The sequence below is a fragment of the Muntiacus reevesi genome, chromosome 1 (assembly GCF_963930625.1).
Source record: "Muntiacus reevesi chromosome 1, mMunRee1.1, whole genome shotgun sequence".
Classification (NCBI taxonomy): Eukaryota; Metazoa; Chordata; class Mammalia; order Artiodactyla; family Cervidae; genus Muntiacus; species Muntiacus reevesi.
The window spans coordinates 84,970,198-84,984,731 of NC_089249.1; the positions used below are offsets into that span (position 1 = coordinate 84,970,198).

At 37.6% G+C, this 14,534-nt stretch overlaps 1 protein-coding gene across 3 annotated transcripts in view; it reads left to right on the forward strand.

Moving 5' to 3' along the window:
- The window catches only part of FMO5 (flavin containing dimethylaniline monoxygenase 5), a 40,262-nt gene that overhangs the window by 19,824 nt on the left and 5,904 nt on the right, over positions 1–14,534 (forward strand). For all 3 annotated transcript variants that reach the window (XM_065905731.1, XM_065905737.1, XM_065905722.1), the window contains exons 6-8: positions 2,737–2,936; positions 6,098–6,450; positions 12,675–12,747. In XM_065905731.1, coding sequence (XP_065761803.1) covers positions 2,737–2,936; positions 6,098–6,450; positions 12,675–12,747 — 626 coding nt within the window. The remainder of the gene's footprint in view (positions 1–2,736; positions 2,937–6,097; positions 6,451–12,674; positions 12,748–14,534) is intronic.

Genomic DNA, 14,534 nt, shown 5'->3' on the forward strand with positions numbered 1-14,534 from the left:
TGTGACTGAGCCAGGTTACAAGTTAAGATTTCCATCATTCATCTAGCCTCACTCTAAGGAATTCAGTTATGACCAAGGACTGTGCCCATAATCTCACTCAGCTGTCTCTTTGGAGTGTGCCTCTGACTTTGAATAAGACCAAATAATTGCTGGGAGAGCTTGTTGGAATGCAGCATTCACAGTGTGGACCACCTGTTGGCCAGCATAAGTGCTAAGCTCTTATTTTAAAGTAAAGTGTACTGGGTCATTGAAAACTTTTCACTCATAGGCTGGTAGGGGAATTTCCCCCTTCGCTCTTCTTCACTGCCCAAATGAAAAAAAAAAAAAAAAAAAAAGCCAGTCTAATCCTCTAAAGACAACATGGACATCAGTATGAAAAGCATTCATATGATAGCACATGCAAGCAGCTGTCCCCAGCTTCTGTGTACAATTAGTTAACATAGAATAACATCCACTGTAAAGCCATTTCTATGTCCTTGAGGGTTTTCTTTTTTTTTTTTTTTTTTGTATCATAGATTTTGAACTGGGAAGAAAATATCTTCATTATAAATTCCTAGAAAAACACATCATTGTCTTTATGGAATCATAAAGATTCATGTCTATGGAATCATAACTTTTTTGGCATAGTTATATGCCTGGTTGTTCTTCAGTAACTTTAATTAAACATACATTTTAAATTATTTTTATTTATTTATTTAAAAAAGATAAGCTTTTTTTGTTTTTTTTTAATTAAAAATTTTTTTCTTTTTTTTTAAAATGTATTTGTTTATTTATTTTACTTTACAATATTGTATTGGTTTTGCCATACATTGACTTGAATCCTCCATGGGTGTGCATGTGTTCAATAGAAGTTTAATGCCACAACTTTGTTAAATGACCTTTACCCAGAAACTCCATTCAATAACACTTCTCAAGTTTATCCCCATCTATCACCACAAAATTGATTTTATATGTTACTCCATGAATTAATTCAATAGTCATTTATTAGGAAACAGGTATATAAGTAATAAAGGGGAAAAATATATGTGGGTGTTGTGATAAAAGAATGTTCAAAGTATGTGGAAGGGACCCAAGGCATGAGCTTTCTTTAATACCATTGGCTTGTTAAATTGTTGGCTATAGAGAAGCTTGGCCTTACAAGCACTGAGGAACCATAAATTGCCAAAGAACAAGGGAGCTAGAGTGGATGGAGGTAAGATGGTTATGTTTCTGATAAAGGTTTGTGATATATGTATTACTGTCACTATTTTATACATAGAGAACCTTTTACTATTTTTTAAATGAAGGATAATTGCTTTATAATGTATTGGTTGAGAACTTTTTAACTGAAGCTCTGAGCATGTACGTTACCCACAGACTGCACACAAAATCACTTGATTCTTAAGACCATGCATGTTTGTTCAACTGTGACACATAAACGTGCTTAATTGTGATCGTGCTTAAGGTCACCATCGGTGAGAATACACGTATGAAGTATATGATCATCCCTCTGTAGACAGGTAACCTTTTAACAGGAGGACTTAAACAAAAGACCATAAAACAAGGACTTACCTGGCAGTACAGTGGTTAAGACTCCACTGCAGAGGGTACGGGTTCAATCCCTGGTTGGGGAACTAAGATCCCACTTGCTGCATGGCATGGAAAAAAAAAAAAAAACAAGAAAAGCCCCAAAACAATGTACTTAAATAGCTTACAACCCTGGGAACTCTCTCTAGAGAGTGTTATAGACAAAGTGAGGCTTTTGCCAAGTAGCTGAATCCCAAACTTTTATTAGCTCTGAATGTGGACTTGAGCCAGTAGATGACACAGAAAGAGTGACCAGCTCCCCTGTTGTTCTGCTTGCAGTTTTCAGTTTTTCCCTTAAATAACTGAAACATTTCTTAAGCACAAGCTTTCGCATAGGTAAGACTTAGGTTAGAAATTCAGCTCTACCACTTAGTAGCTATATGAGTTCAGGCAAATTATTCACCTTCTCCATGTTTCTCATCCATCAAATGGACATAACGCTACCTACCTCAAGAGGTATTTATTTATTGATCAAATAAAAATACAGATAAAGAACCTAGTACAGTGACTAATGGGTTATAATTCTCAATAAATGGATGTGGTGATGATGATATGCTGGGAGCTAAAATATGTATCTGCTATACCTTCCACCTTGGAGAAAATACATTCGGAAAGACAAAAATCAGAATATACAATGTTAAATATCAGTATAATTGATGTTTTTTGTAATAAAGCAAACAACGTCAAAGGCCAAGAAAAGATTGAAGGTTTTAGATTAAATGACGTCCACTTGCTGTCAGCTTTACTGTTCCCTGATTTTAAATGAGTTGGACAGGTGATAAGTGCTAGGGAAGTTCAGAAAATGGAGAGAAAATTATTAGTCAGAATGATCAGTGGTATCTTATGGAGGAGGGAGACTTGATTCTGGATCTTAAAAAGGAATAAGCTTTGGAGAAGTTAGGGAATAGGGGGCCTTTCAGGGAGGCATAATGACATTAAACAGAAACGCAGTGGTAGTTTACAGCAAGATATATTCTTGTTCAGTGAATATACCAATTTAATTGTAAGCTTAGTGTTTGAGAAGAAAATGGCAGGAAATTTAAATAAATAAAAAGATAGGCAGGGAATAAAAAGCTAGATTAATGAGTTTGAACTTCATCTTGAAAAAAATGGGCTCCCATTTCTTCAGAGAATGGCAAAAGCAAATATTATTTTTTCCTCATCCCTCAGGTTTTCCTCAGCACCAGAAGAGGGGCTTGGATCCTCAATCGTGTAGGGGACTATGGATATCCTTTTGATATAGTTCTCCTATCTCGATTTAATTTTTTGCTGAAGAAGATTTTTGGTAAATCAGCAGCAAATAGATATTTGGAAAAAAAGATTAACCAAAGGTTTAATCATGAAATATTTGGCCTGCAGCCTAAACACAGGTATGTTCCAAGGCTTGGAGTTGGCAGTGGTGGCCAAAGCAAAGTATAAGGGCTGTGCCCACAGGCTAACAGTAGAGCTTACTCTACCTGTACATGAAGTAGATGCTCAGAGTCAGAAATCAGATTTCTACCTTGCCCCCACAGAAGTCCAAGATCCACTGGTCTGTAATTTTCTGTCTAGAATTCTCCTTGGCATTAACCATTTTATCATTCTCCAAGGTACAAGTTCTTTTTACATGGTGCCCAACAGCAACAATAAAATGGTAGTAGAGGGCAGGCAGTTCATCTTTCATTCATCCATCAAACAACTGAGCATCTGAGCCAAGCATTAAACTGGCTTGAGAATACTGAGACTCAAGACCTAATAGTAATACTAACATCTTACCTTTTTGAAGACTTAATATACGACAAACACGGTGCTAAATGTGTTACATGCATGATCTCATTTAGTCCTCACAGTAGCCCTATAGGTTGGTACTATTTTGATCTCCATTTTGCAAATATAAAAATTGACACAGAGAAACTAACTTGCCCAAGATCACATAAGTAATAAATGAGAAATGGCTAGTTCTTTAAATACTCTAACAAGAAGACAGGTGGTAGAATATGATATGATAAGAGAAATGCATGGAGATTGTGAACGACAGAAGTGTTCACACAGAAGTGGACTGTGATAGCATTTCCAGAGGGTGATTTTAAATGCTTTTTACTCCCTCCAACTTTTAATTTCTTTAATGTTTAGATTTACTTGCTGTAAAATAGTAAGTATAATGAACACCCATATATCCTTCATTTAGACTGACCTATTATTAACAGTTCACTATATTTCCTTTCTCTCTCTTTCTGGAGGTATACAGATCCATACATATATAGTATCTATATATACAAGCATGCATTCATACATTTTTTTACCTGAACTATCTGAGAGTAACTACTTGTAGTCAATAAGGCACTTTACCCTACATTCTTTAGCATATATTCCTAAGAAAAAGGGCATTCTTTTACATAAACATAATATGTTATGTTTAGCAAACTGAACATTGATAAAGTACCATTAGCTATTGCATGAATATATTGCATATTCAAATTTCCCAAATTGTTTCAATAATATTTGTAGTCTTTTGTTTTTTGGCCACACTGCATGGCTTAAACTGCAGAGTCCTAACCACTGGTCCACCAGGGAATTCTTTGTAGCTTTTTTATTTTTAAAATCTAGGATTCTGTCAGGTATTACACCATTGCATTCAGCTGTCATATCTCTTTAATCTCTCTTAATCTGAAATAATTCTCTTTTTTTAACATGGATTTTTTTTTTTTTTTTTTTTTTTTAAGAATTGAAGCCATTTGTTTTGCAGGAACTCTCTAAAGTTGGACTTTCATAGTTGTTCTTCCTCTATTATATTTAGATTAAATGGTTCTGGTGCAAATACTCATAGGTTATGTTGTGCCTTCTTGGTGGATCACATCAGGAACCAAACGACCACAGGTTATTGCATATTAATGATGTTAAATTTGATCACATGGATTTGGTAGTAGCTACCAGGTTTCTCTTCTGTAAAGATATTTTTTTTCTTTGAAATTAATCAGTGGGATGATACTTGGAGAGTGTGTTTCCCAACAAACTTTCAGCCATTTATTTGACCCAATTATGGAAACTGTAGCATCCAAAACTTTGGGAATCACAAAAATAAACTGAGTCTTTATGAAATAACAGAGGAGATAGTCAAACAAATAGGGTAAGGAAGTAGCATTCTAATTATAAATACAAGGTCTTAGAATAGCGAAAAATACATTATCCTGTAAGACCTGCACATAGTTTGGTTAGGGTTAGTTTGGTTAGGCTAGACTATTAGGCAGAGATAGAAGAGTGCCTGGGTACATCTCCAGGTTTGCTGGAGATAAATAATATAAAAAGTTTAGAATGAAGACAGTCCAGAGCCATCATCGAAAGGTTTTAAGTAAGTGAGTGACATAATAATAAATAAATTTTTGAACAATCACTCCAAAAATAATGTAGAACACAGATTGAAGGGGGATGGAGCAGGAGACCCTGAAGACAACTATAACAGTCCGGGTGAAACAGAGAATGAGTAAAACTATTCTGAAGATGTTTAAAGGAGAAAGGGTGGCCTTGGTGACCAGACTTAAGACTCACAGTTCTGTGATTTAGGCAACAGTGTGGAATTGTGGTATTGTTAGTGAAAAGGAGTAAGTTTGGAGAGAAAGATGAAATGTTGAGGTTAGAATGAGAACAGAACCACAAACCTAAAGGTTTGAGTCAAAGAATTACTAAATGCAGCAAGCCAGTAATACTGTTTAAACAGATCAGTTCCTGAGAAGAGGCCAGCTCTGTCTGAACATGACAGGCTGAGGATTCTCAGAGCCTGTTAACACAGTATCCAAGGATTCAGACTGTTTTTAGAAAGGTCCAAATTCTGCAAACCTGTCTTATTTTTTTGTCACCTTATCCTATGATATTTCTGGGAAACACTACTTACCATAGCCAGAGGATCTCAAGGGAGTTCATAAAAAACCATATTGATATAAATCCTAAAGTCCTAGGCTGCAGGACCTTAGGCAAGTCATTTAACTTCTTTAGTCCTCAGTTTCCTCATCTATAAAACCTGGATAGTGGTAACTGGCCTGCCTCCTTCATTAGGTTTACATTCATGTATGTAAAATCAATTTATAACTGTAAATTACTATACACTGTAGTTCATTATACAGTTTGGAAAATGATGGTTCAAGTCTACCTTCTGGTTCTTTGAAACTAAAATAAGACTCAATAGGATGCTGATAAGACAGTTCTGCAGACTTTCTGACATATGGATAGAAACCACTAGACTGTGGCCTTATATCACCAAGAGCATTATTATTCCTTGAGAAACCATACATGTACTTTTCAAATAAGACCATTATTCCCTTACTTCTCCAATATCTTCCCTTTCAATGCCTCCCACAGTCCAACATCTACTCTGAGATCATCCTTATCTTTATCAAGCTGGTATATATTAGACCCTTCCCAAATTGCATGAATAAAGGGAAACTATTGGCGTATTGATTAACCACCTCAATCAAAGCAGAATTTTATTTACACGGTAATGATTTCTCTCTCTCTCTCATGATCTCTCTCGTTTCTCCTTCTTTATCATCATTCACAGAGTTTTCAGTCAGCATCCAACAGTAAATGATGACCTGCCAAACCGTATAGTTTCTGGCTTTGTGAAGGTGAAAACAAATGTGAAGGAATTCACAGAGACAGCAGCCATATTTGAGGACGGCTCCAGGGAGGATGACATTGACGCTGTTATCTTTGCTACAGGCTATAGCTTTGTATTTCCTTTTCTTGAAGATTCTGTCAAAGTAGTCAAAAACAAGGTATCCCTGTATAAAAGGGTCTTCCCTCCTAACCTTGAAAAGCCAACTCTTGCAATCATAGGCTTGATCCAGCCCTTCGGTGCCATTATGCCCATTTCAGAGCTCCAAGGACGCTGGGCCACTCAAGTATTTAAAGGTAAGTGACCATGTAAGATGATTACCTAATTACTTAGCAGTATATTTAATTATGTTTATGTTCTTGCTTGTAAATAGTCAGATAGTATGTATGATTATAACAGTGCCTGGCACAAAGTTAGTGCTCAAAAATTAATTTTTGAGGGAATATAAAGTACTAATTTATAACCATGGACCTATAGCAAAATCTCCTGGGAAAATTTCCCAAAATAGGCATGTTTTGCTGGTGGTATTTAGTTGATAAGTCTGAGATGGAGCTGATATAAAATCATTGAGAAAATGTTCCCCAGGTGATTACAATGTGCACTCCAGGTTAAAATCCACTCTTCTAGATTTTAGAAAACTGATACATATTTGTGAAGCAATGTTCTTTTATTATAGTTAGAGAAAGTCAAATATAGAAGTGTGTGACTTGATTTCAGCAAAAAATTAAGACCAGGTAAAGACTAGTCCAGAATATAGAAGATTCAGCCAATCAAATTCTCAATTTTCCCCCTTTATCATCCCTTTTTCAGAAAGTTTTGGCTATGAGACCATGAGAAAAACTTTGGGGTTTGGGATAGTAGGTTCAGTATGAATTAGCAGAATAATGTGGCTTCTAATTATACCTGTGACTTAATTATACCTGACATCATTAAAAAGCTATAATACCCTGGAATTTACAACATTCTTCTCTAAACTGGTCAGACCACACCTAAAGATATTTTAAAAGTGAAACTGGAGTACATTAAAAGGAGAGAGATAAGAATGGTTAAGGGATTTGAAAATGTGCCATTTGAAGTACTGAAAAGGAGCTGACATATAGAATCAGGGATCAGATCTGATAGACAGAGTACCTGAAGAACTATGGATGAAGGTTCATAACATTGTATAGGAAGCAGTGATCAAAACCATCCCTAAGAAAAAGAAATGCAAAAAGGTAAAATGGTTGTCTCAGGAAGCCCTAAAAAGAGCTGAGAAAAGAAGAGAAGTGAAAGGCAAAGGAGAAAAGGAAAGATATACCCATCTGTATGCAGAGTTCCAAAGAATAGCAAGGAGAGATAAGAAAGCCATCCTAAGTGAACAATGCAAAGAGATAGAGGAAAATAATAGAGTGGGAAAAACTAGAGATCTCTTCAAGAAGATTAGAGATACCAAAGGCACATTTCATGCAAAGATGGGCATAATAAAGGACAGAAACGTTATGGACCTAACAGAAGCAGAAGATATTAAGAAGAGGTGGCAAGAATACACAGAAAAACTATACAAAAAAGATCTTAATGACCTAGACAACCATGATGGTGTGATCACTCACCTAAAACCAGACATCCTGGGGTGTTAAGTCAAGTGGGGCTTAGGAAGCATCACTACAAACAAGGGTAGTAGAGGTGATGGAATTCCAGCTGAGCTATTTCAAATCCTAAAAGATGATGCTTGAAAGTGCTGCGCACTCAATATGCCAGCAAATTTGGAAAACTCAGCAGTGGCCACAGGACTGGAAAAGTTCAGTTTTCATTCCAATTCCAAAGAAGAGCAATGCCAAAGATTGTTCAAACTACCACAAAATTGCACTCATTTCACATGCTAGCAAGGTAATGCTCAAAATCCTTCAAGCTAGGCTTTAACTGTGTGTGAACCAAGAAATTCCAGATATACAAGCTAGAGTTTAAAAAGGCAGAGAAACCAGAGATCAAATTGCTAACATCTGTCGGATCACAGAAAGAGCAAGAGAATTCCAGAAAAACATATACTTCTGCTTTATTGACTATGCAAAAGCCTTTGACTGTGTGAAAAGTGAACGTTTCTTAGTCATGTCTGACTCTTTGCGACCCTATGGAATTCTCCAGGCCAGAATACTGGAGTGGGTAGCCTTTTCCTTCTCCAGGGGATCTTCCTAACCCAGGGATTGAAGCAAGTTTTCCTGCATTGCAGGCAGATTCTTTACCAGCTGAGCCACCAGGGAAGCCCCTTTGACTGTGTGGATCACAACAAACTGTGGAAAATTCTTAAAGAGATGGGAATACCAGACCATCTTACCTGCCTCCTGAGAAATCTGTAGGCAGGGCTAAGAAGCAACTGTGAGAACCAGACATGGAACAACAGACTGGTTCCAAATTGGGAAAGGAGTATATCAAGGCTGTATATTGTTATCCTGCTTATTTAACTTATATGCAGAGTACATCATGCAAAATGCCAGGCTGGATGAAGCACAAGCTGGAATCAAGATTGCCGGGAGAAATATCAATAACCTCAGATATGCAGATGACACTGCCCCAATGGCAGAGAGTGAAGAGAAACTAAGAAGCCTCTTGATGAAAGTGAAAGAGGAGAGTGAGAAAGTTGGCTTAAAACTCAACGTTCAAAAAACTAAGATCATGGCATCCAGTCCCTTCCCTTCATGGCAAATAGATGGGGAAACAATGGAAACAGTGACAAACTTTATTTTCTTGGGCTCCAAAATCACTGCAGATGGTGATTGCAGTCATGAAATTAAAAGACGCTTGCTCTTTGGAAGAAAAGGTATGACAAACCTAGACAGCATATTAAAAAGCAGAGACGTTACTTTGCTGACAAAGGTCCATCTAGTCAAAGCTATTGTTTTTCCAGTAGTCATGTATGGCTGTGAGAGACCATAAAGAAGGCTGAGTGCTGAAGACTTGTTGCTTTTTAACTGTGGTGTTGGAGAAAACTCTTGAGAGTCTTTTGGACTGCAAGGAGATCCAACCAGTCCATCCTAAGGGAAATCAGTCCTGAATATTCGTTGGAAGGACTGATGCTGAAGCTGAAGTTCCAATACTTTGGCCACCTGATGTGAAGAAGTGACTCACTGGAAAATGGCCTGATGTTGGGAAAGATTGAAGACAGGAGGAGAAGGGGATAACAGAGGATGAGGTGGTTGGATGGCATCACTGACTCAATGGACATGAGTCTGACTAAGCTTCGGGAGTTGGTGATGGACAGGGGAGCCTGGCATGCTGCAATTCATTGGGTCACAAAGATCGGACACGACTGAGTGACTAAACTGAACTGTTTCAGAGTTCTTATAAAAATTACAGCTTCTTCCCTGGTGAAGACCTCATGGTAGTAGAGAAAAAGAAACAATGATGATAGATGGGAGTGAAAACTAGTACAGCCACTATGGAGAACAGTGTAGAGATTCCTTAAAAAACTGGAAATAGAACTGCCATATGACCTAGCAATCCCACTGCTGGGCATACACACTGAAGAAACCAGAATTGAAAGACACACACGTACCCCAGTGTTCATTGCAGCACTGTTTACAATAGCCAGGACATGGAAGCAACCTAGATGTCCATTGGTAGAAGAATGGATAAGGAAGTTGTGGTACATATACACAGTCAAATGTTACTCAGCTATTAAAAAGAACACATTTGAGTCAGTTCTGATGAGGTGGATGAAACTGGAGCTTATTATACAGAGTGAAGTAAGCCAGAAAGAGAAACACCAATATAGTATATTATCGCATATATATGGAATTTAGAAAGACAGTAAAGATGACCCTATATGCAAGACAGTAAATGAGACATAGATGTAAAGAACAGGCTTTTGGACTATGTGGGAGAAGGAAAGGGTGGGACGATATGAGAGAAGAGCATTGAAAATGTATATTACCATATGTAAAATAGATGACCAGTGCAAGTTTGATGCATGAAGCAGGGCACTCAAAGCTGGTGGCCTGGGACAAACCAGAGGGATGGGGTGGGAGGGAGGTGGGAGCAGGGTTCAGGATGGTGGGACACATGTACACCCATGGCTGATTCATGACAATGTATGGCAAAAACCACCACAATATTGTGAAGTAATTAGCCTCTAATTAAAATAAATAAATTTTTAAAAAAGATTAGCAAAAAAAAAAAAGCTTTTCCAGATTTCCCCAAAGTTCTTTAATTTTTCTTCTTTTTCTTTTAATTTTTTGGCCACACCATGGGGCACATAGGATCATAGTTCCCCAACCAGGGATCAAACCCATGCCCCCTGTATTGGAAGCATGGAGTCCTAACCACGGGGACTCCCAGGGACTCCCAGAGTTCTTTCATTTCTTAATTCTTTAATTCTATCCAGTAGATTTGTATTCCTTGAGTACTGGACCAGCAATCCAATGCAAGTAACCCATTAAGCTGCCTAATTCCAGTCATATTAAGTGGGTCTTTTAAGTGGGTCAATTAAGTAAGAGGAAAAAGTTGCATTAAAATAGGCCACAGCACCTTAGTATACTTTGAACAAACAACTGGGACTCTTCCAGAATAAGTGTACTATTGAGAGGATTAGGGAAAAAGCATTTGGAAGATTCTGCATTATGGCTGTGGGATTAAGGAATTTTAGGGGAATAGTATAAAAAGCCCAGTTATCTATGCTAGCAGAGTTTAGTGCTAATTCCTCCAGCTTTCAGCACTGGAAGAAAGAATCATCAGAGAATCCCTATAAATTTATCAAACTTCCAAAAGGAACCCTGAGTTTTTTCTAATACTCATACCCCTACACTCTACCTACCAAATTCTTGCCTTTCTCATCTCTGAATTATACCCTCACTGTGCTGATTTTATGCTTTTAGAATTAGTTAGTTTCACACATGCCCAGCTCAGCCTGTCTTCTTGCCTGACATGTTCTTTCCTAACAAGTCCCATTTCCTTTCTTCCTTTGTTCTCTAGAATTACTATTCTCTTGTTAAGGAAATATTGCACCCTTTTCTGGAACACTGAGTCTGCTTGCTTGCCTTGACCAAAATCTAGTTTTCTTTTATCTTTGTCTCTTTTGTAACCTCTCAAGAGACCTTACAAGGATTGCACTTTCATTTAGTAACTTTCTTCCTTTGCAAACCAAGTGAAACAATTCTCTGAATCACAAAGAGGCATTATGTCATAGCATGGCATTCAAATTCCTTCACAAGTTACTTCACATGCTGGTTTTTCAGGCCCCTCTTTCACTACTTTTACCATATATCCTATCATCTTCTAGATCTTCTAGCTGACTTAACCCACTAAGAGCAAAATGCCTTGGGTCCTCCTTGCAGGGCACAAGGCTTCTCTAGTTGTGGTGCGAGGGCTTAGCTGCTCTGCTGCATGTGGGTTCTGAGTTCCCTAACCAGGGATTGAACCCACATCCCCTGCATTGGCAGACAGGTTCTGAACCACTAGACCACCAGGGAAGTCCCCTGAAAGTTCTTTAAATAAAAGAATCAAGTTTATTTGTCTTTGTCTTCCAAGACTAGACCAATGCCTAGCACATGGGAGGCAGCTAATAAATCTCTATTCAATGAATGCAAGTTCAGCTTTGGTGGTTTTCTGAACTCTACAGTTGTTCAGTCCCTAAGTCGTGTCTGACTCTTTGCAACCCCATGGACTGTAGCACACTGGGCTTCACTTTAGAGCTGGGTTTAGAGTTGGATACAACCAAGGGAGGAAGTGAACAGGCTTTTTCTACACAAATAAGGAGTAAAAGGGAAGCCAAAAAAAAGACAGAAAACAGCAGAAGCAAAGGCATAAGGTCTGAGTACCTTTACAGTAGGCTCAAATTTTCTATATGGCATAGTACCTATAAGTTCTGGGCATAAAGCTAATCATTGAAATTGAGAGTTTCCATGTTAGTGCTTTCTTACCTTTGTCTAGCCATGTCCTTGGTGTTGGTGTTAAATTCCTGCTATTGGAACTCTGTGCATTGGTGCATAAATTTATTTGTTAAGACTGGGTATTATGAGTTGCCTTTGACCTTACCCCTCACTCTCACCAAATAAAAAAGTTTATAAGGTAAGGTTTATTTCCCAAGGGATTTAAGGCATAAAACAGATTGACACTTTATTTTTACTTCCTTCTCTCTGTGGTATAAAGCCCCTTTGTGATTGAGCACAAGTACAGATGTGTTTCCCATCATCCTCCCACCCTTTTACTTTGAATCTAATTTTTCATATACTTTTTTATCATTTTCTCATGTCCATATCTCATTTCCCATTTGAAAGACTATTTTAGGGAGGAGGCAGATATTGGTTGGAAAGCAGATTAGGAGAAATTTCTTCCAAAGACAAAGTGGGAAAGAGTAAGCTACCAAAGTTAATATTATTATATTCTGGTGGTGGAAGGGTAAGGTGATCAACTGAATGTGTAACTTCCTTGGTATAGAAAACTAGCCTGTATTCCCTCGAATTCTCCAGAGCATGTTAATTGTTAATAGGATTATTATTCATACTGAGGTAATTTTACACTTAAATTTTTTATTTTTTTTTCTCTTTAGGGTTAAAGACATTGCCCCCACAAGGTGAAATGATGACAGAAATAGCTAAGTTTCAAGAGGCTATGGCAAAACAGTAAGAATTTTCCCAATTTTCCCCACTCAATTCTTAATAAGGGCAATGTTGTACTATATTTATTTTCCTTGTGTTCATTTAAGGATTTAGATATTTTGAAGGAAAGGAAATAATAGTCTGTCACAACAGAATAGAGAAATACCACCAAATGATTTGAGTATGGATGGGAAAGGAGAGAAGAGCTTAAGAAAATCCTATGTGTAGGGCCTAAAAGAAAAGCCAAGTAGTAAAAAGCACATGGAGAGAAAACCAGGTATGTTATTTTGGCAAGAATTACTTGAAGGGCTGTTAGAGCTGCCAGAGAAAGAAGGGGCAGCGATGAATTAATGAGGGGTAGATATGGTCAAATTACAAATCTGTAGGTAGACTTGCAGATCTGCAGAGGTCATTTGCTGGCTGGCCTGTGACAGCATACTCAGGCCACAGTCGCTCTTGGTATGAACAGTCTATATGATCTGGGAAGGTGATGCTCAGTGCTTATTTAGCAATCTGAGTTTCAGAACTTAAACTTATTCACTGGGTGATTTTTATTTGAACAAAGTTGATGTTGATCAAGTCCTAAAAGTCAGAGGCACAATCACCCCATGCCCAAAGACATGGTTTTCTTCAGTTATGTGATTATAGCAGTGTAACTCTCCCTTCTGGGAGGAAGAGAAAGTTTTTATTTAACCTTGATACCCTTTCTAGGTACCCTCCTGTTTTCCTCCTTCCTTTCACTGCCAAACTTCAGCAATACAAACATTCTGTATTACATGCTTTCAATTGGCACCCTTTGCTCCTTCCATTGTAACTTCCATCCTTATTCCTGCAATTGCTCTCTTAAGAGTTATCTATGAACAACTTAATTTTTCTTTCACTACTGTTTGGTGCTTTTTAACACCTCTTCCTTCTTGGAGTGCTTTCTTTCCCTGGCACTATTTATTATTTTCATTATTAGTTATATTTATTATTGGGCTTCCTAGGTGGCTCAGATGGTGAATAATCTGCCTGCAGTACAGGAGACTTGAGTTCCATCCCTGGGTTGGAAAGACCCCCTGGAGAAGGGAATAGCTACCCACTCCAGTATTTTTGCCTGGAGAATTCCATGGACAGACGAGCCTGGTGGGCCACAGTCCATGGGGTCACAATATTATATTACTTAAATATTTTATTATATTTATTATTTAGTATGTATTCATTATCAATTATATTTACATCAGGTATTATATTTATTATATTATTTAAATATATTTATTATTACCCCATCTCAATTTTCCTCCTTCCTTCCTTTGACTTACCTTCCAACTGTGAGCAGTGCCTAAGGATAATATTTAACCTTTATTGAGAGTCAACTTTGTGCAAATACTAAGTGTTTTACATGTATGAGTTTATTTAATTCTTGAAACAATCCTACAAAGCAGGTACTAGTGTATCTCTGTGACATCTCCCTGAATACTACAGTTGTTGACCCACTACATGCCTGTAAACCCATGAGCTAACACAACACCCATAAGGGAAAACTCTCACATTCTTTCCTGTCTTACCTTCTTCTATTCTAAACTTTAGTCCCATTTCATAAATTCCTTTGCCTGTCTATCAGTTCCTCAGGAATTCTATCTTACCAGTTCTATTTCAAATTTATTTTCTATCATTTTTCCTGCCCTGTTTTTTATAGTTTCTTTTGGCATTTCTATTTTTATTAAAAAAAATTTTTTTGGCTGTACAGCATGTGGGATCTTAGTTCCCTGACCAGGGATTGAACCCATACCCTCCTTTTCTCTCCCCCGCTCCCCCTGCATTGGAAGTGC